The sequence below is a fragment of the Onychostruthus taczanowskii genome, unplaced genomic scaffold (genome assembly GCF_017590055.1).
Source record: "Onychostruthus taczanowskii isolate IOZ18803 unplaced genomic scaffold, ASM1759005v1 scaffold18, whole genome shotgun sequence".
In the NCBI taxonomy this organism is placed as follows: Eukaryota; Metazoa; Chordata; class Aves; order Passeriformes; family Passeridae; genus Onychostruthus; species Onychostruthus taczanowskii.
In genome coordinates, this window is record NW_024499017.1 from 5739212 (window position 1) to 5761536 (window position 22325).

Sequence of the window (22325 nt, forward strand, 5' to 3'; positions counted from 1 at the left end):
GCTCCTCCTTGCAGAGCAGGGATGGTCAGTGACCTGGGGCTGCTGCTGCACAAGGAAGGAACAGAGGTGCCCTGGGCTGGCACAGGGAGAGCTGAAGCTGAGTAATGTTTATGGCTGTGGTTTCTGATCAGCTGGGCTGGTCAGCAGGACCCACTGTGGCTCAGACAGCTGCCAGCCACGAGGAAAGGATCTTCCCAGCCTGCAGCACCTGAGTGCAGGGTCCGAGGGTGGCCCACCAAGAACACACTCTTCATGAGGCAGTGTGTTCAGTAAAGCACAACATTCGAGCTGAAATAAAAAATGCATCAAATAAAGCACAGATGCTTACTAAAAGGGATTTTTATGTTTTAGAAACAGGTCTTTGTGAAATCAGCAGAGTAGATCAAAACCTGCTTTTATGACAAGTAAATGAAAAACTTTCCTTCCTAAAGTGACCATGGTCTGGGCACTCTCCATACGCTTGGCCTCTGTTAGAGGAATAAGGGTCATTGTTTACAAAGCAGAGACAAAGAAACAGCCACAGGGATGGGAAGTGCTATGGCTGCACTCAGCTGGCAGATCAGTAGTGGTGGCACACAGATTTTGCTCCAAATAAAAACTGCTTTGAAGTATTTAAAAAAAAAAAAAAAAACAAACAAAAAAAACCCAAAAAAACACTAGGTTTGGGGGTATTGGGTATTTTTCCTTTCAAAAGGACCCTTGAATCTGTCTTCAGGCTCTGTACTACTCGGCTCACACGTCCTCCCAACATTTCCCTACTAGGAAAAAGAGAAACAACCCCCAAGTGGATTTAACTTCTCAGCTGAACCCAGCCTCTATTCTTCAATTTGACTCTTTGTAGAGGTAAACACTCACAAGAGAAAAAAAAAAAAACAAAGTATAGAAGGAAAAGAAAAAGATACTCAGAAAAATTAGTATATTTCCTTTCGAAAAAAGTTACCGGGGGCCGGGCGGGAAAGAAAAATGCAGCCTTTTTGCAGAATTGGTGCGAGTCCCCAACCTGGCGGAGCGTTCTCTCTCTCGACACCTCCGCCCTGTCCCGCCGGAGCCAGCGGCGCTCCCCGGCCCCATCACGTGCCGGGGCTTGGAGGGGCCGCGGCTCTTCCCTGCCCGCCGTGCTGCTGGGCTGCGGGGCCGCCCCGCTCCCGGCCCGCTCCCAGCCCCGCTCCCAGCTCCGATCCCAGCCCCATCCCAGCTCCGCTCCCAGCCCCGTTCCCAGCCCCATCCCAGCTCCGATCCCGGCCCGCTCCCAGCTCCGATCCCGGCCCGCTCCCGGCCCCGCTCGCTGCCGGCGGGGAGCGGCCCCGAGCCGTGGCGCTGCTCCGCGCCCGCAGGGTTTGCTGGGCTGCGCTGGAAGGCTGAGCAATGTCCCTCGCTAACTGCAGCCAGATGCGCCTGCTTGGCAGCGCGCTGCACACACAGCACCGAGGGAACGCGGGATCGGCGCTGTCACAGGGGGTGTGAGTATCTGTTAGGTGTGTTTGATCTCGGTGGGCTGGGGAGGGTTGTGCAGGAGCAGGGCGCGCTGCAGTCTGTCCTTACTGCTGTTCTTTTTGCCCCGCTGCTGTGGAGTGTTGTTCCGTGCGGCAGCCCGGACCGCGATGGTTAACACGCAGCAGGGCCGGCTGCCGGCTCTGAGCACGCAGGCTCCTGAGACATCTGCTTTACACTTTACTTTCCAAAGAACTTTCTTTGAATGTGTAGGTTGTTTTTACAGAATTGTGCGGCTTCTTTAGACAATGCCTGCAGTGCTCTGAGACGGGATTTCCTCCCAGCCACAAACGTGTTCCAGTGGTGGCACGTCACATTTACGAGCCATTCTTCATCAGTACAAGGACATGAATGTCCCCCATGTTACACTGTGGTATGCTTTGAGCAAAACATGGGAATTTTCAAGCTCTCTAGTGTCACAAAGATGGAAAATAATTTAGCCCCTGTGAACCATCAGGCAGTTACTATTTTTTAATAGCTTTTGGGCAGATTCTGAGAAACTTGTGTGTTGGATATAATATTGAAATTAGTGGGGCACATCAGCATGTACTCCCTCTGCCCCATCTCCCATGGATGTAACAATATATCCATGCTACTGCACTGCAGTTGCTTGGGTTTGGGGTGCATTAGCAAATTATTTATCAGAAGAGGGTCTGGGAGCTGAAGAGGTGGTGAGCACTGCAGCCTAGGGGGGGCTGGGAAAGGAAGGTGTTTGTTTCAGTTTCTTACCCCCCTGGAAGCTGAAGAGGTGGTGAGCACTGGAGCCCGGGGGGGGGGCTGGGAAAGGAAGGTGTTTGTTTCAGTTTCTTACCCCTTCACAAACCTGCAAGGCTTTATTCCCCTCCTGTGCCCAGGAAAATTAATGTTTGGAAGAGAGACAGCAGGCTCCTCACCTTGGCTACCCGGGACAGACCTGTCTCCCCAGAGCACTCAGGGTGTGAGTTGAGCTGCTGAGCCCTCTGCCATTCTGAAAATCAGACTACCAAAGCAAGACTGCATCTGAAGGTAGGGCAGTACCTCTGGAGGCTGCTGAAGATTGTTGGGCTTTACCTTCTCCTACCTTGCAGGCGGCTCAGCCCTCCTCAGAGCTGTGGGGCCGTGCTCAGAGCAGCTGGAGTTTCCCAGGTTCCTGGGGCCCAGCCCGGGTGCCTGGCACAGCTCAGTGCTGCAGGGGCACTGCCCCCTGCCCTGAGAGAGACTGAGAGCAGCACCACTGCCTAAACGAGCTGCAGCCCCCAGACTGTGCCACGTGTGCCTGAGTGCTCGCCTGGGCCAGCAGGGAGCAGGGGGCTGACCCCTGAGTGCTTGCAGGGCCAGCAGGGCAGGGGAGCAGGGTGCTGACCCCTGAGTGCTTGCAGGGCCAGCAGGGCAGGGGAGCAGGGTGCTGGCATTCACCTTCCCTGGAGCTCAGCCCTGCGTGCAGCTGCTCCTGCCCAGGGTCAGCAGGGCTCCCATGGGACACCAGTCCCCAGCGAGGAGGGGTCAGTTCCTCTCTGGGACCCTGAACCTGGAGACAGACACCTCAGCAGCCCTCACACAGCAGCTCTGCAGTTCCCCTGTGTTTGAGTTTGTACACTTCATACAATTTTCTGACTGGGGTGGAAGGTGAGAGGAGGTGACTGCAGCAGCCATTTGCAAGCAGTCATCCAACGTGACTGGCATTGCAAAGGGAAGGCTGGCAGTGCCAACTGGAGAAACTGCAATAAAATGGGACCAGCCAGCTGGGAAGCTGATCAAACTACATATTTGAGGACTGAGGCAGGCAGATAAATAAGGCACCCTGTCCTGTAACAGCATGGATCTCATCCATTCGTTTGCTCTGGCCTGGAAAAAAATTTAAAAATGCCCTGAAAAGCAGCTCTGACAGGAAAGTTGGAAATTATCTTTGGAGCAGGGCCTGCATTTTTGTTACCTGCTTCTTCAGTATTTGACTCAACAGAGCTTTTGCCTCCAGGTGCTACAGCAAATAACAGCAGCAGTGCTGTGACTGTGGCACTGGCCAGCAGTGTCTGAGCTGTGCCATCGTGGGCAGCTGAGCACTGAGCTCCTGCTCCTCTCCCTGTGCTCCTTTGGTTCTGGCTCATAAGCCCAGTTCCTGGGACAGCTCTCAAGACACTCAGCTAATTAAATTCTACAGCCTGCTCTCAGTTTGTTTATAGACTTCAGAACTTGTAAGCAGCTGAATAGGATGAGCTTTTATCTGGTAAGGCAGCACAGCAAGTGTTTTGGTCACTTCATTTTTCTAGGGCTTTGCACTTACCAACGTGCCAAAAGGGGTCTTTGTATTTCAGCCACCACCTCTGTCTTCTAATCAAGAAGATCAAATATAATTCAGCATCACTTTATGATCCTGTAACTCCAAATGGGACCTCTTCACAAACACCCTGAAATGCAGAGAGGAGTTGTTCAACACCAGGGCCACTTAAAGCAATAACTTCGATGAGGTTATTGACTTTTCCTTGAGTGGGGTGGTAGAAAAACAAAGAAAGACAGAAACAAAACCCAAACTTATGGGGGAATAAAAGCCATTACATGACACCCAAACATAGAAGTGGAACACAGCTTCTTCCCCTGCTCCAACACACAGAGCTACCTTTCCCCCTTAAACACTTCAAACCCAGCTTAAATGATTAAACTCAAGTTGTTTCATGTGAGTTTTTGTATGTGGGGCAGAACAAACCCCATTTACGTGACCCCACATGTGTCAGCTGACACAGTTCCCTGTGGGTGCCCCAAAGAGCCCAGAGGAGGTTTTGCCAGCACAGGATTGAGAATTTGGAGTCTTGACCTTTGCACTTGACTTGAGGTTCCTGTAGAAGGGTGGGAGAAGGATGGAGCCCAGTGCAGCTTGAAGAGAGCAAAACATGTGATTCCTCACCCAAAACAACACTTCCCATGTCAGTGTGTTCAGCAAGACATTTAAATTAAAGTGGAGTCAAACACTCTCCCAGCCCTCAGGGGTGCAGGGGATGGGACCAAGGGTGTCAGTGGGAAGATGCAGCCTCAGGGCTTCAGGCAGTGCAGACTTGTTGGTGTCAGCATCCTGCTCTGGTGGGAGAAAGCTCACCTGCACACGTCTGTTCCACACAGCCCCAGCTGCAGCATGGGCACAGGGCATGTCATTATCGCTTCTTGAACAGTGCCAGGACTCTTCCTGAGGCAGAGAAACCAGGTCAGGAGGATCCTGGGAGTTTGCTTTGCTCCTGCTGAGAGACTCTGGATGGAAAAATTACTGTAAACCAGGCAGGAGAGGGACACATGCACAGTCTTTTCCCCTTGCAGGCCAGGGCAGGTCTCAGTATCCAGCACTGGCTGCTACAAGATGACTTTGTTCTTGTGGAATGCATTCAGCAAACATGAAATGAAAACAAATATCCCAAACCTGAAGCATTGCCTCAAAGTATCCCCACTGCCCAGAATTATACAATCTTCTCTGATGATTGCAAAAAACCCTCATCAAACCCATCAGTGCTGGATCCCCCACGCTTTCTTTAGCTCGTTTTATGGACAGACAGATGGACACCTCCATCAGCAGCCACAGCCCCACACGTTTCATGGGCACACACTGTCCCTCTGCTGCCCAACCCAAACCTACCAGAGGCAGCTCCAGCAGCAGGAGTGAGGAGAGGAGTCAGGAGGGAGCAATTCCCTTGCAGCAGGGAGAAGCTGATCCAAGGACACCCCACAGCTGTGCTTGGTGGGGATGGATGTTTCTGTGAGCCAGGCTGGGAAGAGTGGGCAGCAGAGCTCATTGCTGATTTTGTGCCCCCCTGCTCAGTGCATCATGTTCTCGCTTGATTATCTCAGCTGAGATTTTCCCAGGGCTGACTGGATCAAATAACCACTCCTCAAGGCACAAAGCAGCGTGCCAGAATCACCAAGGCTTCTTGACTGAATCTGGGGACAGGACCAGAGGACTTTTTCCCACTTTGGCCCTGAGCAGAAGTGCCAAGTGGTGGAGATGTGATGACTGCAGCAAAAAAAATTGCCAGGATGGGCTCAAGGTTTCATATCACTCAATTGGGAATGAAGGGCTAGCAACTTTTCTCTTTTTTTTTATCATCACTTGACTGCTTTTATTGCAGCTGTTCTTGGCCGTATTTCAGAATCCTCCTCTGAAACAAATGAAAACCAGGCAGAGGATTGGGCCCTCTGCCTGAGCGTGCAGCAGCACAGGTCAGGCTCCCTGCCTGGAAGCTCATCAGGGTGCCATGGCCAGCTCTGGCCACTTCCATCTTTCCAGCCTTTTGTTGTCTCTTGGGCTCTGCAGGCTGTGTCCCCTTGGTTCTTCCAGCTCATTCCCTATTTATGGCTGCCCATCTTGCCACATCGTGGATGTGGGACCTGTCAGCCTCTTCCTACTGCCCAGCTCAGCCCTGGAGCACTGCTGGTGCTCAGCCCAGGATGGAACATCCCCAGGAGAGCAGCCCCATTGTCCCGTTCAGAGCCATCAAGCCAGACTCCACCCCGCTCTGTATCCATCCCCAGACAGCCAACAAAAAGAGGGACAGCTGCCTGTTTTTCCAAGCTTGGAGGGCACAAGAGGCAGTGCTGGCAGCCAGGCCATTCCTCAAGGCCCTGAGTGATGCAGCAGTTTGTAACCCAGCTCCATTTCAGGTAGGATGGAGGATCCCCACAGCAGCAGAGGAAGCAGAGGTGCCTCTGCCTCAGACACTCAGGGGTGTGCTGTGCTGAGAAACACTCTGCTGTGCTCTCATCTCTTCCCTTTGGCATCAAATATTTCCTGCTCACTTTGATGGCCCTGTAATTCTTTTCCCCTGGTGTCAAGGTGGATGAATAATCCTTTTGGCTTTAGGACATACCAGAGCATCTGCCAGAATCATCAGTCCCTCTGTATTCGAGAGCAGAACAGCTTTTCCCACACTGACATCCATGGATAGAGCTTACACCACTGTAATAATCAAGGGTATTTTCCTTCCAAAGAGGGAAATACCTAACAAAGACTGGAAAATCCATATAATTAGATCAAGGAATGACTTCAAGGGCTGGCAACTTCATTTGAAAATGAGAGGTCTGTATTCAGCACTGAACTGTTTTATTTCAGCATGGAAATCACTCTTTCGGATCCTTTACTTTCAATAAAAGAAAACACAGAGGAAAATCTGGGCTATCTGCCCAGGCTTGTAACAATTCAGGGTTTTTCTTGGCTTTTCCAAGGGCACTTACTGCCAGATTCTGAGATGCTGGCAATAAAAAGCTGCAAGCCATGGAAATTACAAGTTTCATGACACACACATTTTATTCCAAACCCTTGTCGATAACATTAAACACAGGAAAAATCCAGGACTTTCATCCAGCTCCTTAATTACCATCTGAAGCCTGGCAGCTGAAATAAGATCAAACTTTTGCATAGAAAAAGAAATTTGCTGTTACTGTGAACAAAGAGATGGGACTTCAGATGTAAAATGCAAACCAACATCCTATACATGTCAGGAGGGATTGCTTCATGAGGCTGAACATGGTTATGAGCCAAGCCACGTGGCAGAAAGAACAGAAACAGAAAACAGATCCTGAATATTCTAAACATTTGAACAACAATTTACAAGAGATCTGAGAAAATTGTTCAATCCTGCTATTAGTAACAAAGTTATGCCAGTGAAAACATCTGCCTAGCAGAGGAGTGAAAGGTAAACAAAAAAAAGTTAACAAATTAAGAAAAGCCTCTATCAGAGGGCAGAAAAAGGCAAGAAACAAAGCTTAAGTGAAAAACCCATGGTCATTAGGACAAGGCCAGTGTGATTTCAAATCCACCAGGGATGCAAAGAGCCTTACACAAAGGCATGGATATGCTGTTTTCCAAAATAACAATTTCCTAAATAATGGAGACAAAGTGAATGAGGTCAGTAAACATTTTGGAGCTGTACTTGGGAAAAAGATATGCAATAGCATATGATGATGATGAAATACTCTCTATTTCAACAGTATCTTGGAGGTGAAGTAAGGAAAGAGCACAGTATTAAATAATGATGTCCAAAAATGTGCATCTAAGAATTTTAAAGGGCCTGGCCAAGAAATCAACTGGTGTAATAATTTTCTTCCTCTTAAGTCTTTAAATATTGCTTAGATACCACAGGTGCCACTGTTTTATTACTTAATAATAACAGACCCATCAATCTAATTTTCAGTTTGAAAACTTAACATGATGGCTGACACAAAATTGATGGTTAATGAACAATTAGCAAGTGATCCAGGCCAGGACAGTAAAAGGAGATTTGCTGAAAACAGATACCACCAAATTCCTACCAAGCATTTGCACCTTGTCCTGTCACTGTATGCCCTTGTCAAACGTGCCTCTCCAGCTTTTTTTATCCCAGATGTCATTTTTGGATATGATCTCAGCTAATTGAGGACAGAGAACTGTCATACCTTCACAGGTAACTTCTCTTAGTACATCACAGGCAAGAGAGAGCCACAAGTCACACATGAACATGATACATTATTAGTGGAGGTATAAAATACTTACGTGCACTTGTTGGGGGAATTTTTGGGTGGGGCTCGACTTCCTTCTTGCTGAGGACAGGAGGAATGGTGATGGGGATGGGCCATGGGAATGGTGATGGTCACTCACCTCCTCCCGGAGCAGCTGTGGGGTCCCTCTGCTGTGGCTGCTGCAGGGAGTGGCTGCAGCCACAGGGTGATGAGAGGACCTGCTGCTTGCTGCCTTCTTACTTCTCTTTCATTCTCCTTTTGTTTGCAGTTGAAGAACTAATCAAATAAGACAGAAGATCTCCAGGAAAAGTGTAAGTGAGGAAAAATACTGTATTTCAAAAAGCAGCTTCATCTATCAAACATGAACAAAATTTTCCTAACACCATGCTCTGCCTTGCTTTTGCATATTAGGATTTATTTCCCCACCTCTCACTTAGGGGTTAGGGTGATTTGGCAGAGGAAAAACACCCATGGACCCTTCCAACCTTTTTAATGGAAGTTACTTACAATGGTTTAATATTTTATAAAGAATACTGGCAGGAGAAATGTCCTGTGTGAATTCCAGATTGTACCCAATGTATTAATTTTGAGTACAAATCACTGTTTAACAAAAGATGGCTTCATGTGCAGGGAAACACCAGCAACACACTGCCATGGAGAGTCTGCCCTTCAGCAGTCAGCTCTGGGCCTCCCTGGTTTGAGTCAAAAAGGATAAAAGCAGCAAGTAATGGTTGCCAAGCTAGAAAAAAAAAAGGAATTATTTATGGGAGAATGGCATCATTCATCATTTTCCACTTTGCTTTTCCCAATGAAATCTCTGAAATGACAACACATTCAGCAGTAAGGGGTGCAGGATTTTGAGCTGTGCTTAGAGGGTGGTTTTCAGGATGATGGATGAGTGCTTAACCAAGTCACAGAGCTGGCTGGCACTGGGATCAGCAGTTTGCAACCCTGTGTGCCCTTTGACAAGTTCCTCAATGTCCCTGTACTTGTGTGAGTAAAATGTGCTTTGCTGCTGGGTTTTTTAATGATGTTTAGTCTTGACTGCCTGCTTCAGACCTGCCAAAGCCTCACTGCTGACACACTCTGTTTTTATTTACAGATGGACAGTGGTGCCAGGCAGCTCAAACACAGCTTTTAGCAGTCCCAGGAACTCCGGAGAGACAATGAGAGTTCGCCTCAAAGGGGATGTGATCTGTACCCTCTTCCTGCTGGTGGCGCTTTGTTCTTTGCTCTACTCCCAGCTGGAGCATTTAGTCCCGGCAGGAAAGAAGGAGCCAGCACAGAGCAAGTCTCGAGTGGCACCAAAAACATTCTCTGATCCCAGAGCACCTCGGAGGCTGATGCCAGCAGAGGCAACTGCACCCAGACCTCAAGTTACCCCTGTCATGAGACAAGCAGAAGTGGCCAAAACCAGGGCTCAAACTACAACTGCACCCCCACTCACTGATTCTGCCTTCAACTTCAAGCTCTATCTCCTGAACAAGGATAACAGGAACTTCAACCTCCTCATTAACCAGCCCAGGAAATGCCGAAAGACACCGGGCGGTCCCTTTCTGCTCATTGCTATCAAATCAGTCGTTGAAGACTTTGACAGGCGTGAGATTGTCCGGAAAACCTGGGGCAGGGAGGGTTTGGTGAATGGGGAGCAGATCCAGCGAGTGTTCCTCCTGGGAACACCAAGGAATAGGACAGTGCTGGCAACATGGGAGACCCTGATGCACCAGGAGAGTCAGACATACCGGGACATTTTGCTCTGGGACTTCATGGACACTTTCTTCAACCTGACCCTGAAGGAGATCCACTTCCTGAGCTGGGCTGCTGAATTCTGCCACAACGTGAAATTTATTTTCAAAGGCGACGCCGATGTCTTTGTCAATGTCGAGAACATTGTCGATTTCCTCAAGAGGCACGATCCCGCTGAAGACCTCTTTGTTGGGGACATCATCTACAACGCCCGTCCCATCCGCGTGCGGAAGAGCAAATACTACATCCCAGAGACCATGTATGGGCTGAGCATCTACCCCGCCTACGCTGGGGGAGGAGGGTTCCTGCTGTCCAGCTGCACCATGAGGAAGCTCTCTAGGGCTTGCAAAGAAGTGGAGCTCTTCCCCATTGATGATGTCTTTTTGGGCATGTGCTTACAGAGAATCAACCTCAAGCCCATTTTACACGAAGGGTTCAAGACCTTTGGCATTGTTAAGCCTTCTGCTGCCCCGCACCTGGAGACCTTTGATCCCTGTTTTTACAAAGATCTCATGGTGGTTCATAGCCTGAAAGTTGCTGAGATCTGGCTGATGTGGAACCTGCTCCACAGCCCACGGCTTTCCTGTACTCAGAAGAAGCAGGTGAAGAAGCCTTTCCAGTGGAAGAAGAAAGCTCAGACAACAACACCAGCATCACCCCTCAGATAATGCAGGCAGAGTGCAGCAAACACAGCAAACCAGCCAAGAAAGGGAGCCTGGAACTGACACTGCCCAACAAACCAACCTTCTGAGTATTTTAGCACATCTTATTTACAACGTTAAGAAAAGACAACAAACAATTGCAGGAATTTGCCCAAATTCCACATTTGCACATACATATCATGTGGGTCCTTCTGTACTAATGAGTCCAAATAATCATAACATATATATATAATTTATTATTATTTATTAGGATTATAGTAGTGCTTAGTGGGACAGTGTGTAAAAGCACATTGAAAAATGCAGTCCTTGGACATTTTTCAGCATGGTTACAAGTGTGAGAAATGAAAGAAGACACAGGGTAAGAACAGACACCAGGGAGCACAGGGATCATTGTCAGTTTGCTACTTGACTTGGACTCATTGAAAAATGACCAAACAGGAACTAGAGTCCCCTTAGTGTCTGCTCAGATCACATCACTGCTGCCTGGTTGGTCTTCCACAGGCCTTGGAAGAAGAGAACAACAAACAGCTCTTGAAATGGGGTCCTACAGCTGCAGTTTAGGTGGATTACAAGAAACCAAACTGGATGCTGAAGCTGGTGTGGCTGGTTGCGCAAAGGACAGGTAAGTAGATAGCTAGAAAGGAGCAGACTTACAAAGGGCCTTTAGAGAAAGGACAAGAACTTCAAGTTGCTTTTGGCACTTCCCTGAGCTCAGGCTCTCTGCACTACGCTGACTGACGTTCAGGGAAAATTCAGAAGTCATCAGCAGTATCTGATTGCTCTCATCATCTGACCCAGATTTTCAGAAGGTTTGCATCTGGAGAGATCCTCTGGCCTTTGCTTATAAGCACAACCCCACACAGAGCTGCTGCTTGCATCACATTTGGGAGCTGCTTCAAACCAAAGAGTGGACTGGGCTGGTTTCTGCAGACCTTGGTCTCTTGCTCAGCACAGCCAGCTGCAGAGGGCAGCCAGGGCTTTCATACTGCTGCGGGTGTCTTGTGAAGGGAGAAAGTTTTCAGACAAAAGGACTTCAGAATAAAAGTCCATCTAAATTTATTGCAAGAAATCAAAACCACACAGCAATCTTTCTGTTGGGCTTTCCAAGGTTCAGTCAGGAACTTTGTGAGTATTTTTAACACTGAATTGCTCAGGTTTTCAAAGTATAGTCCAAACTTTGATGCATTTTGTTTTTCCCAACAGCAGACTACCTTAGAAGAATATACTTTTATCAGACATCAAAGCAGAAGTGAATTCCTCTAAATCAGGGTTACAAAGCTGTGAAATTCATGGGACAAAGAGCCTGGATTCACCTCTGATACCGTGTTTGTTAATTCTTTTACAAGTTTTTACCCCCTCAACAAAACTCCTGTCCATCAGAGAACCCCTGAGGGTGGCACATCCACACAGCTTCAAAGGGAACTACAATCAGTCACAAAAGCCCAAAGTTCCTTTCCCTTGCACAGAGCCTGCAGCACAGCTGCCTTTCATATCCGTGTGCAAGCTCCCTCCCTCCTCCCTGCAGCAGTCTGGGCTCAGTGCTGGTACTGACAATGCTCAGACAGAGCAGCAGGCTGGGAAACAGCCAATGGACAACAGCTTTACACACTGCTAATCTTCATCATGAGTTCAAGCCTTACAACAATGTGTTTCCAAGAAAATGACAGCTTTATAGAAATGGAAAGATTGAGGTATTTTCAGGATGCAATCCCGAAATACAAAATGTTCGCGTGAGCTTCACAAGGAGCTTTGCAGGGTGTGGAACTAAGCCAAAGCCTCACTGGTAGGACAAAATCAGCCCTGCCCCTGTCTGCTATCATGTGTGATACTTGTGTATTTATGAGATTGTACAGAAATGCATTACCTGGGAGTAGTTTACAGTTTGGGAAGTTATTTATACCATCATTAAAAGACAGCATGCGGATGTGCCTCTAGTTGTCAGAGTGAGTTTGTCAAGTACACCTGCACACATGTTGTAAGACTAAAACCACAGGCATTTTTCATTAAAGACAGTAACATGAAAAATACATTATTCATTATTTTGGATAACTTGTTAAGTATTTCCTTATGCTGGACTTATTTTAATGGCAATGACAGAAAAATAAACAGAATTTACCTTGCAATTTCCTATGAGGCAGCTAGTCAGGTTCAGCAGTCCTTATTAAGGTTTTGTTTTACACTTGAAGATGCTGAGATTGGGTCCTCCCTCTATAATGTCTTGAGATCTGCAATCTATCCACAACACAGCATTAATAAGTGCATTTTGTCCCAGATCAAAGTTGTTGTTCAACATCTGTGTTGACACAGTCTGTGCCAGCACATACCCTGATGGCAGAAACAGAACTAAACTGTTTACTCCATTATCTTGGTCTATAGCATAGCTCATTGCTCTTATCCAGTGAATACCAGAGTCTCTCTTGATGAAAGATCCATCTGGTTTTGTTCTCCAGCCTCTGCTGCATGGCCTGTTTGACCTGGCTTTAAGTTTCCATTTGCCTCTGCAGTTGAGCTGGAAGTTCACAGATGCCACGTGTGAGCACAATGCTCTGGGGAGATGCTGAGGGCTGTGCTGCGACCCCTGCAGTTTATTGAGTTCTGCTTGCTGCTATAGTAGGCAAAGGCTTTGACTTCACCCAAGCTGAATATTGTTTCCTTAAGGATGAGGGTCTTTTCAGAGAACCCTAAAGCCCCAGGTGTTTATGACAACTGGCAGGAAGGACCCTCTACCAGCCTTTCTGATGCATCACAGAAACCCAAAGCCCTCCATTTCAGAATGACATTCTGAATAGGTTGTATGAACTGGCCAATTGAGTGCACCAGTCATACTTGCTATAAATCTTGGCTTGGCAATTTTTTTCATGACTAACCCAGGACAAGAAAAGAAAACATAAAAACATCCTAAGTGGGTGCTACCAGTAGCAAACAAGGCAAGCAGACTTTCTCAGTATAAACTTCTGAAACTAATACATACAGTAAGTTTTATGGAGTCCCAAGGATCCACACACAGTCAAGTTTTGTTCCTGCTGTACATGAGTAGCCAGATTTGGTCACTATAATGAGCAGAGCTGGCTTGAGCCACACATTCAGCACCTCCAAGTGCATCTCTGGACACACAAACTGGTGGGAATGCCAAGATCCGTCATTCAGTCAAGCCACTGCAGACAGACATCACAAAAAAGGTAGCCAAAGAGGACTCTGAAGCAATTCAGTATTAAAATCTTCTGCTTCCTGTCTGCAGCTGAATTATTCATCTTTCTACAGCAGGTTCTCAGAAGCAAACCTCAGCTGCAAACTCCAAGAGTACAAAATAATCAAACGGCTCAGAGAACCTTCACTACATATCAGCACTGAGAACATTCCCTGGGGAGTGCTGAAGGACCATCAGATCAGAGAGAAAAGGAAGCCTATCCCAAAGCCCAGCATGAAAATCTGCTGATCTCCTGGGCTGTACCTCTTGCAGCTGGACTTGCAATTCTCAGCAGCCCAGAAAATCAGCCCACCCCATTTCCCTAATGATGCTACTAACTGCAGTGACAGCTTTAAAAACCAGTAAAACTTTTAAATACAATTTTTCATTACTTTCTCAGCCTATGATCAGTAAGAAAACCATACTGAGGAATGAGAGTGGAAAGTAAAGAGGAAATAAACCCAAAGGAGGGGCACAACTGAGTCCCTCCAGGAGTGGCAAACAGCTCCCCCATCATTCCTGGCCAGCCCAATGCTCTCTCCAAACCATTCAGACTCAACTCATGGACAGTCTCTCTCCCCATCCCTTTCCCAGCCCATCTGTTGACAATCCATGGGCTAAAACCTTGGAAAAAACCTAACACAGGTTTGCAGTGACAGCCTTGTCCCAGGGGAGTGCCTGAGCTGGGTGGGAATCAAGGTGTGACAATAAGACAAATGGTGCCTACAGCCAGAGAAGCAGAAAAGGGTGGAATAATCTCTGTGACCTCCCTACTTGTGGGAGGTTTCAGACAGAGCTTACCCAGCAAGGAAAAGGGTAAATTCAGGATTTCAGGGCTGCAGTTTTTCTGAGATGAGCAGAGGGGAAAAGGGAATACAGCAAATCAGGCTGGTTTGATTATTTAGTTGATTAGACTGCACATTGCATAATCATGGAGGGTTTTTTGTGATTGGTATTTAAACTAAATGTCTCTCTGAAAGATAATAAAAGAATGAAACTAATGCACTCAGTGGAATATATATATATATATAGTGTAGGTGTAAAGCATTAAGACACTTAAAACCAGCTTCCAAAATTGCAATATGCAGTACTTTAAAATAACTAAAGGAATAAAATTTAAAGGGGAATTCATTAATGTATGAAAAAGGCTACATTAAACCATTATAGCCAGTCCAGAACAAAAGTTACTGTAATAATGGTATCTTACACCACAGTGAATGCCCACCTCTGCCAACTCCAGCTCACCTTTCCTGCTGCTTCAAGCATTTGTTTTTTTTAGATCATAAGGAGAAATTATTTCACCTGCTGGAAACACAGACATGCCCACAAACACCACAAGATCTTGGGATGTAAATTTTGGCAGATAAACACATTAACAGTGACTTTATTAGTTACAGCAAAAATTCACATAGGCAAAGAATATGGTATTTAAGTTGCACCAGAGCCCTCCAAGTAACACATACACTCCCCCCAAAAAATCCTTCATGGGCTCTGCTTCACTGAGCCTATTTTTAATGCTAGAGCTACATCTTCAGTAAGATCCAACTTTCATTTTCCCCTTGTTTTACTCCAACCTTACCTTCTCTCTGAAACAACCTGGTTCACATTTACATGAAAAGAACCACCAGAACTAACCAGCACAGTGAGGTATTTATTTGGCTACACGTGCTGTGTCAGATTGTGGCTGAGAGAGATGAGGGGGCTTTGCACTGGTGTAATCAAGGCTTAAAAAAAAAGGTGTTTATCAGGCAAAACATGACACAGAACAACTGTAGAACCACGGAATAATTGTTTCTTGCATTGTAACATCAACAATTATTCTGAACACAACCAGCCCATGTGAAACTGTGCCAAATCAGACAACTTGCTCTTTGCCCAAATACTCTGCAGAAAGCAAGCAGAGAGGGCTTAGACATAACATTTCTTTCAAAGCAAGAGCCACACTGACTCACACATGCAGATTTAACTCCAATGTGCATTTTGAGCCACCAAACAGAAAAACCTAACAGAAGTTCTGACTTAGAGAAGTGACTAACAGGTTCTAATACCAGGTAAAGAGTCAGTGTGAAGGAGGCAGCAGCACCCTTGATTTCCTTCTGGAAAAGAGCAGCTGGCCCCTAACCTCCAGCCAGCCCCAAAGCAATGATGAATCACCACCTTCCTGTAGTGCTGAAAGATTTTGTTTTAAACAGGTTGGATGGGAGCTCTGGAATGTGAACGATCATGATCACATGAATCAGTTCTCACACACCATATGATTAGTCTTTCAGAAAAAAAAAAAAAAAATCTGTTTAGAATTAAAAATGTGGCAGTTCCTGGCAACAGAAGATTGCTTTTTCTTGTCAGGAACTGCATTTTGGGGAACAGAGGGTTCTAGTATTACACAGCAGCACTTATCTATACAGCACTGCCTGGAGCCATCACAGGAGCCCAGGGACTGCTTGAAGGCCTGAAGAATAGGTGAAGAGATCTCAGCTTCACCTCCTTAAAGAAGGGCACAACAGTCAGTTTTATTGAGTATAAACAAATCAAATACTGTGGACAGTACTGCAATATAATATAAAGTTACTGCAATATTCAAGTTAAGCAGACACACACACAAACTCGTCACCTCTTTCAAATGGAAAACAGCACACATCAGAAGGGGATAAATACACTACATGTTTTATTAAAAATGCAATTGTACTTAACTTTATACCAAACAGTTTTATCACATGAATCCAAAATGGTGGACCAATGCACATGTTGCCAACATGCAGGATGTGTATCAAACCACACAGGATTATCACAAGGAACAGGGCCATCTGGCAAAGTGGGATCTGAAGCAGCCCAAATCCCTCAGTTCCTTCGGGAGGGGGAGGCAGAGCTGGCCCCTTGCTCACCCCTGAGCAGCCTTTGCCCAGAAGAGCTCTTGGTTCAGATGAACTGCCTCATCCAACCTCCCTTCCTGCCACACTGCCATCCTTGCCTTGTCCCCCAGAGCTCTTCTACTCCTCCTCTTTCTGATTCAAACCCACCATCAGTTCCCTCTACCCATTCCTCACCTTCTCATGCCAGCAAGTCCTTAAATGCTCCACAATGCTTCTCTCATGCATCAGCTCAGGAACAGCTTGGCTTAGCTTAGTCCAAAAAGGAACAAACAAATCAAAACATCTCAGACAAGAGACTTGTGAACAGCTGCATTCACAAAGGGTGGGTGAGGAAATCCATAAAAGCAGCTCCACATTCTCTCTGCTGGTGCTTCTTCAGACCTGCCTCTCCCAAAAGTCAAATGCTTTGAGCTCAGCCCAGCAGCAACAGCCAAGATGCAAAATCGCCTTTAATCTGTGCAGAGAATTCTTCACTATCAGGAGGCTGACCTAGAGAAGTATATGGGTTGTTAAGAGAGAACTGTTAATTACCAATACTATTTTAGTCACTAGGTCTCACCAGAGCATTACAAGTAAAGCTGGAAGCCACTGCAGTTATTAAATACCATAGGTTAGCTGCTGCTCCTGTGCTAAGTGTCAGGGTTCATGCTACAGCAGCAGGCCTGACCTCACTCTTCTGAAGAGCTTCACCTCAGCATGCTTGAGAGCAGGATACTGGTGGCATCTGCATAGCCATTACTCAAATCATCCCAATCAAGCATTTATCTCCTCCTGCAGCTTATCTGGAGCCTTTATTAGAAAAGGATGGATTAAAATTAGTTGAAGTTAGCATCAGGATTGCTGTCACATTTCAGTAACAAGAATCAGCACACACAGCATCTCAGGTGAGAGACCACAGAACTCTGAGAGCCCTGTGAGCCAAGCAGCAGGCAGGGTCAGCCTGCACTGCAGCACTGAGGGAGGCTGCAGGAGGCTGAGGGCTCTGCCTGCCCACACTGCCAGTGCAGGAGTCCCCTTCCTTGTGCCCTGCATTAACCTTGGAGCTGCTTCAGGGCAGGGAGACTCCCAAAGCTTTTCTGTCAAGTCCCTTGGGGCACAAGAAGGCAGCAGGAGAATTCACATTTGCAGCTTTCACTGCAGGCATTTCCTCCCTTCTGCTGTGCAATATTCCCCCTCTTTGAAGCTCAATTGATTTCCATCATCCCCAAGGGCCCACAGGAGCATAACAATCTCATTTCTGAACACAATGCACAGCCCACGGTGCTATCGACCACAGTTTAAAGACTTCTCCACTTCAGGGCAAAACCTTACAAAATGCTTTAATGTATCTTTCAAGTTATGCTCGTTACTGTTTCTTTGGAGAACTTACTGAACTGGCTATAAAGTCACTATACACTAGTCAGGTACTTCTAATACAATGGCTGAAAACCAGTTAAAAAAAAAAAGAATTAATTGATAAGAAAACAAAAAGCAAGAACATCCATGATTTTATTACAAAAACACCCAGCAACTGTATTTAACACAAAAACAGTAACTGAGAGTCTCTTTTTATTTTTCTTTCAGTGTACATGCTCATTATTATTCCATTTAATTTACAGAAGGGCTATGTAAAATGAAATTAAAATTAGAGAGGAAACAAAAAGGAAGATTGAGGCATAGAATTTTCTTAGCAAGCAACGATCACAGGAGACAGCACAGATTGAACAGGGATTCAACAGGAGTGACACCTAGGGATAAAGGTAAACAGTAACTTTTTCCTTATCCATTAGATTCTCCATGGGGCTTTTTTGTTTGTTTTAGCAAAACAGTTTAGAGTATCACAGTATACAGGAAGACTAAATGGCAAAGAACGTCTCACACACACACACACATTTATCCCTGCTACTGGTCCAGGATCCCAAACTTCAGTTAACATTCAATTTCCTATCTCTCATTCATTGATAAACTATACAGGATTACACTGTACATGGAGTTAAAATTACAAAAATGTCATATTTACAAAAATCTGTACACACATAGTAAAACTCACAAAATTGTCATCTATGTATCACAAGTTGCGACACCAAAATATTAAAAATGGGATAAAATTATACATTTCTCTTGTCCATTTTTAAAAAGGGTTCATTATTTCAAAGACAGACCACCTATTTCTCCCAAATAAGACTGGTAAGAGAACTAGAAACCTAAAGTATCCTCCTGGGATAAAATGTCGCGAGCAGCATCTCCCAACTAGAAAGAAGCCTATATCCTGTCTGCTGGGGTGGGGTGTGCAGTTAGCATGTATGTACAGAAATGGTGAAACTACAACCAGCATGTCTTTGGCTAAACCTTTGGCATAAATTAAAATCATACATCAAAAGTTACAGAAAAGGTTATCTTGGTGATGGCGGAATTCCAGAATTTCTTTCTGAGATACCATTATATACAGCTTTTCTTTCTCTGAGGAAATAGAGTAGGAATATAGGATTTTGGAACAGAGGCAAATGAGGCAACATTATTTCTTCGTTAAATTTTTCACTAGTATGAAAAATTGTATCAAATCTTTTCATTAAAACATAATTCAATCATAGAAATAACCCCTTCCAGAATTTTCTTTTGAAATTGCATATGAAAAAAATTAGTAAACCAGCCATGACAGAAAAAAATTGTATCAGCATATCAAGTACATATTAGTGCAGGAAGGTGGATAAATTTGATCCACTGTATAAATAAGCTTTATGCGCAGTGTACATTAAATAACCACCACACCCCACTCACACCCAGTACACAGATGCTCCTCAGTGAAGATAAACGTTTATCAAGTAATTAAAGTGTATGTAGTGCAAATGTTACAACCAAGTATTATGCACATGCTACTTGCTTGGTTTAAAGTTACACGAAGATGTGGTGCCTGAAATCATGGACATATATACATCCTTGTCACACTTGGTACAATGTCCTAAGCCACAGAAATACCGAGGTGTTTAGATCTATATATATATACACACACGTTTTCTTAAAATGTGACCACCACATCAATACAGTAACACAAACAGACTAAAATCAATACCTGCTTCCAGATGCTCCAAGGCTCAGAAAGTTTGTGCTTCTAATTCTTGCAGTCATTACGTGCCCCTCTTCCATTTCCCCCTTCTGCCAGCTGAGAAGGAGGGACAGTCTCTTCACGTCTGTGCTGCATAGGATGAGGGCAACGGAGAGGAATAAATGACGGCACAGGCACCTAAGCTGCTTTCCTCCATCAACAGTTCCATGCCCCATGATGAAGGGTTGAGAGAATTTCCTCTCCACACCGCTCCAGGGTGGAAAGGCTTATTGAAAAAAAAATAAAATCATAACGTGCTTTCCATATTATAAGTGGCAGCAAATCAAGGCACGCTGTACTAATTCTGTAGCATTGAGATTAGCTGACTTTGCAGGGGATGCTCACTGGGGAAGGTCCGACGTTCTCAACTGGCTGCTGGGCCGTGTGGGGCCATACAGAGTAACAGAAGCTATGTGATTATTCTGCATCACCTGCAAAAGCACAGCAGGGAAAAAGGGAAATTAAATGAAGTGCGACAACAAACAGAAAATCAGAAGTATCAGAATGGTGAATACAGAAGGGATCTGTCTGAAGAAAGAAATCCCAAAAGCAAATGACAGCAACAAGCTCTTGGCTAGTTCCTAAAAACAGTCTCTTAGATTTCCATGACACAACACCATCTGCTCCAACCAGCCATGTGAATGTGCCTCCTGCTAGCACAAGTTCCAGGTGACAAACTTGAAGTTTCAGCTTTAACATGCCAATGTACAACCTCAGAGAAGAGGTTGCAAAGTTCCCTCTTTCTGCCAACAGGCCCTAAAATTATACCACTCCCAAGCACTGGCTTTTATTGCAATAGGAAGTAAGAAGCCACTCATAGTAATAGCAAACTCATCTTCCCATGCCCAGACAAAAATAAAAGGGTTTTTTCCTAACCTCAAAGATCATTCGCTGCAGTCCAAAGCAAAAGGTTGACCCAAATGGGTTAGTGTTGTTTGGAGATGATGACCTGAACAGAAAAGAGGGGAAAAAATTTTAGAATGCATATGTGAGGATCAGGAACATCCTAAGGAGGAATAACTACTCAGCAACATAAGGTGAATTACAGCATCTTTATCATGGCTTTCATCCAAAGAAAGTAGCTCTACATTACGCAACACCATTGCTAGACTCCAAGTGAGCCAAAGGAAACTCTGTTTGATATTACAGAGCTATTAATAACACTTGGGGATAAAGTACAAAAAAAAAAAAAAAAAAAAGCCAGTAGTGACCTCTACAGGAAACCTCTCCTGCACTTAACTTGAACAGAAAGAACTCTAAAAAACCCCCAGATACACAGAAAGAGAGAAGCACCACGTTAACTAAACATTATTTTTGTGCAAGATCCTTTCCTTTGTGTCTCAACCTCTACCATATGTATTTACTATATATAGTCTATTATTTACTATATACTGTCTATTAATCAACTAGATTTAGCATGTTAAGAGGATTAACCTATATGATGCTGAAATAGAATAATCCAAGTTTTATTAAACAGTATTTTTCAAGATCCATGTACCACTTTCTTCCAGGTATTTCTGGATTGTACATTGACAATTTCTGTTGACTGCAATGAATTTGAGATTACAGCCAAAAAAACCCCTAATGAATATTTACCTTTTGTCCTTTCTTGTAAACTGGTCAGTTTTTCAAATTGCATGTCTGAGCCATTTGAGATGTGCTCAGTAAAGCGCTCTCTGGTTGAACTACTCTCTACAACACAGATGGAAGAAATAGAAGGGCTCTATGTCATCACTATTTCACCTTAGCTTTACTTCATTCACATGGCTTCTGCTCTAATCATCTCACTGGCATAACAGAGGAGTAAAGGGGAACAAAGGGCACAGTGATTAAGGGTGGGGGGAAGAAAAAAATCAAAGTCAAAATCATGTGAAAGTCTGATGAAAATACATTAATTTATCTGAAATTGCTGTGGTATTTGCACAGTACCCATCACTTACACTTGTACTGAGATAAAAATAAATCATGGTTTCACATCATAAAATGATAACTCTGCAAACAGATAATGCTGTTTAACCCAGTAGCCATCTCAATGCCTGCAGAAACACAGGAAATTTAAGGGCTATTCTATGTTCAGTCAGCCTAGAGGAACTGTAGAATCACATATGTTCATAAAAAACAAGCTGCTTCAGACAGATTGCTGTTGTATGTGTTATCATACGCATATATACTGTGCTATATAATGTCATGTTATTGAAATACTTTACAGAAAGTATAAAAACTCTATTACTCATAAAGAAAAAGACTTTTTAATGCACTGTTCACTCTGAGATCTTCTCTGGATTTTGCATTTCAAGGAATTTTGGAGATGCTTTCACTCAGCATGTCTGTTTATTTCCTCTGAGAGCAGCTATCTCATCTTGTTAGTGGCCAAAAAACTCCTGAAACTTTAACCAGCAAAGCAGTACAGAAGTAACCAGTGCCATAAACACTCTTCCTCATCCTCTGTTGTCAACCCCCTCCTTGCCAAGCAAAATAAAGAGATTTTTACCTGTGAAGTACCACTGGCTTCTCTACAGGGTGCCCCAGTAGATCCTGAATACTGTCCCACTGTAAATACATCAATGAATTTGTATTAAAATGAGGCACAAGAAAACTCTTCTTTTTATCCAGGAAAAGTGCCATGCACATGTGTTTGTGACAAATCTGTTTGTTGAATAAACCTGTGGTTGTATTTACAGAAGTATTTTGTGACTGGAGCCATCCTCAGTAATGGAACTATCCATTGCTAGGGCTAGTAAATTCTCTTAAGGTATATTCTAATTTTTGTCTAAAAATAGTTTGGAATTAGAATTATTAATATAAAAATTTCTATTAGTCTTATGGATGAAATGTTG

The 22325-nt window shown here is 44.8% G+C and overlaps 2 protein-coding genes across 4 annotated transcripts in view; one reads left to right on the forward strand and one right to left on the reverse strand.

Annotated features, from left to right (window-relative positions):
• Positions 1-1208: 1208 nt before the first annotated feature.
• B3GNT9 (UDP-GlcNAc:betaGal beta-1,3-N-acetylglucosaminyltransferase 9) lies at positions 1209-12464 on the forward strand. 2 transcript variants are annotated; one of them, XR_005952386.1, is made up of 4 exons: positions 1237-1460; positions 8210-8252; positions 9044-10971; positions 11553-12464. XR_005952386.1 is itself a non-coding variant. In XM_041400779.1 (3 exons), the coding sequence occupies exon 3, from the start codon at positions 9108-9110 to the stop codon at positions 10353-10355; it is 1248 nt and encodes a 415-aa protein (XP_041256713.1). In that variant the 5' UTR covers positions 1209-1460; positions 8210-8252; positions 9044-9107; the 3' UTR covers positions 10356-12464. The 2 variants fall into 2 exon arrangements, 1 of the variants encoding a protein (XP_041256713.1); XM_041400779.1 differs by having other exon boundaries at positions 1209-1460; positions 9044-12464.
• A 5412-nt stretch (positions 12465-17876) lies between these two features.
• The window catches only part of PHAF1 (phagosome assembly factor 1), a 34927-nt gene continuing 30478 nt past the window's right edge, over positions 17877-22325 (reverse strand). The window contains exons 15-18 of one of the 2 annotated variants that reach the window (XR_005952366.1): positions 21980-22038; positions 20365-20437; positions 19456-19919; positions 17877-18133 (exon numbers count right to left, since the gene is read on the reverse strand). Coding sequence is in view for 1 of the 2 variants with exons in the window: in XM_041400488.1 (XP_041256422.1) it covers positions 19830-19919; positions 20365-20437; positions 21980-22038 (222 nt within the window). In the remaining variant the exon portion in view is untranslated. Of the gene's footprint in view, positions 19920-20364; positions 20438-21979; positions 22039-22325 lie in introns of both variants that reach the window. The other variant, XM_041400488.1, reaches the window with a different exon arrangement.

Coding starts and splice junctions, on each gene's coding strand:
- B3GNT9 (XM_041400779.1), top strand. CDS start 9,108: ATGAGAGTTCGCCTCAAAGGGGATGTGATCTGTACCCTCTTCCTGCTG.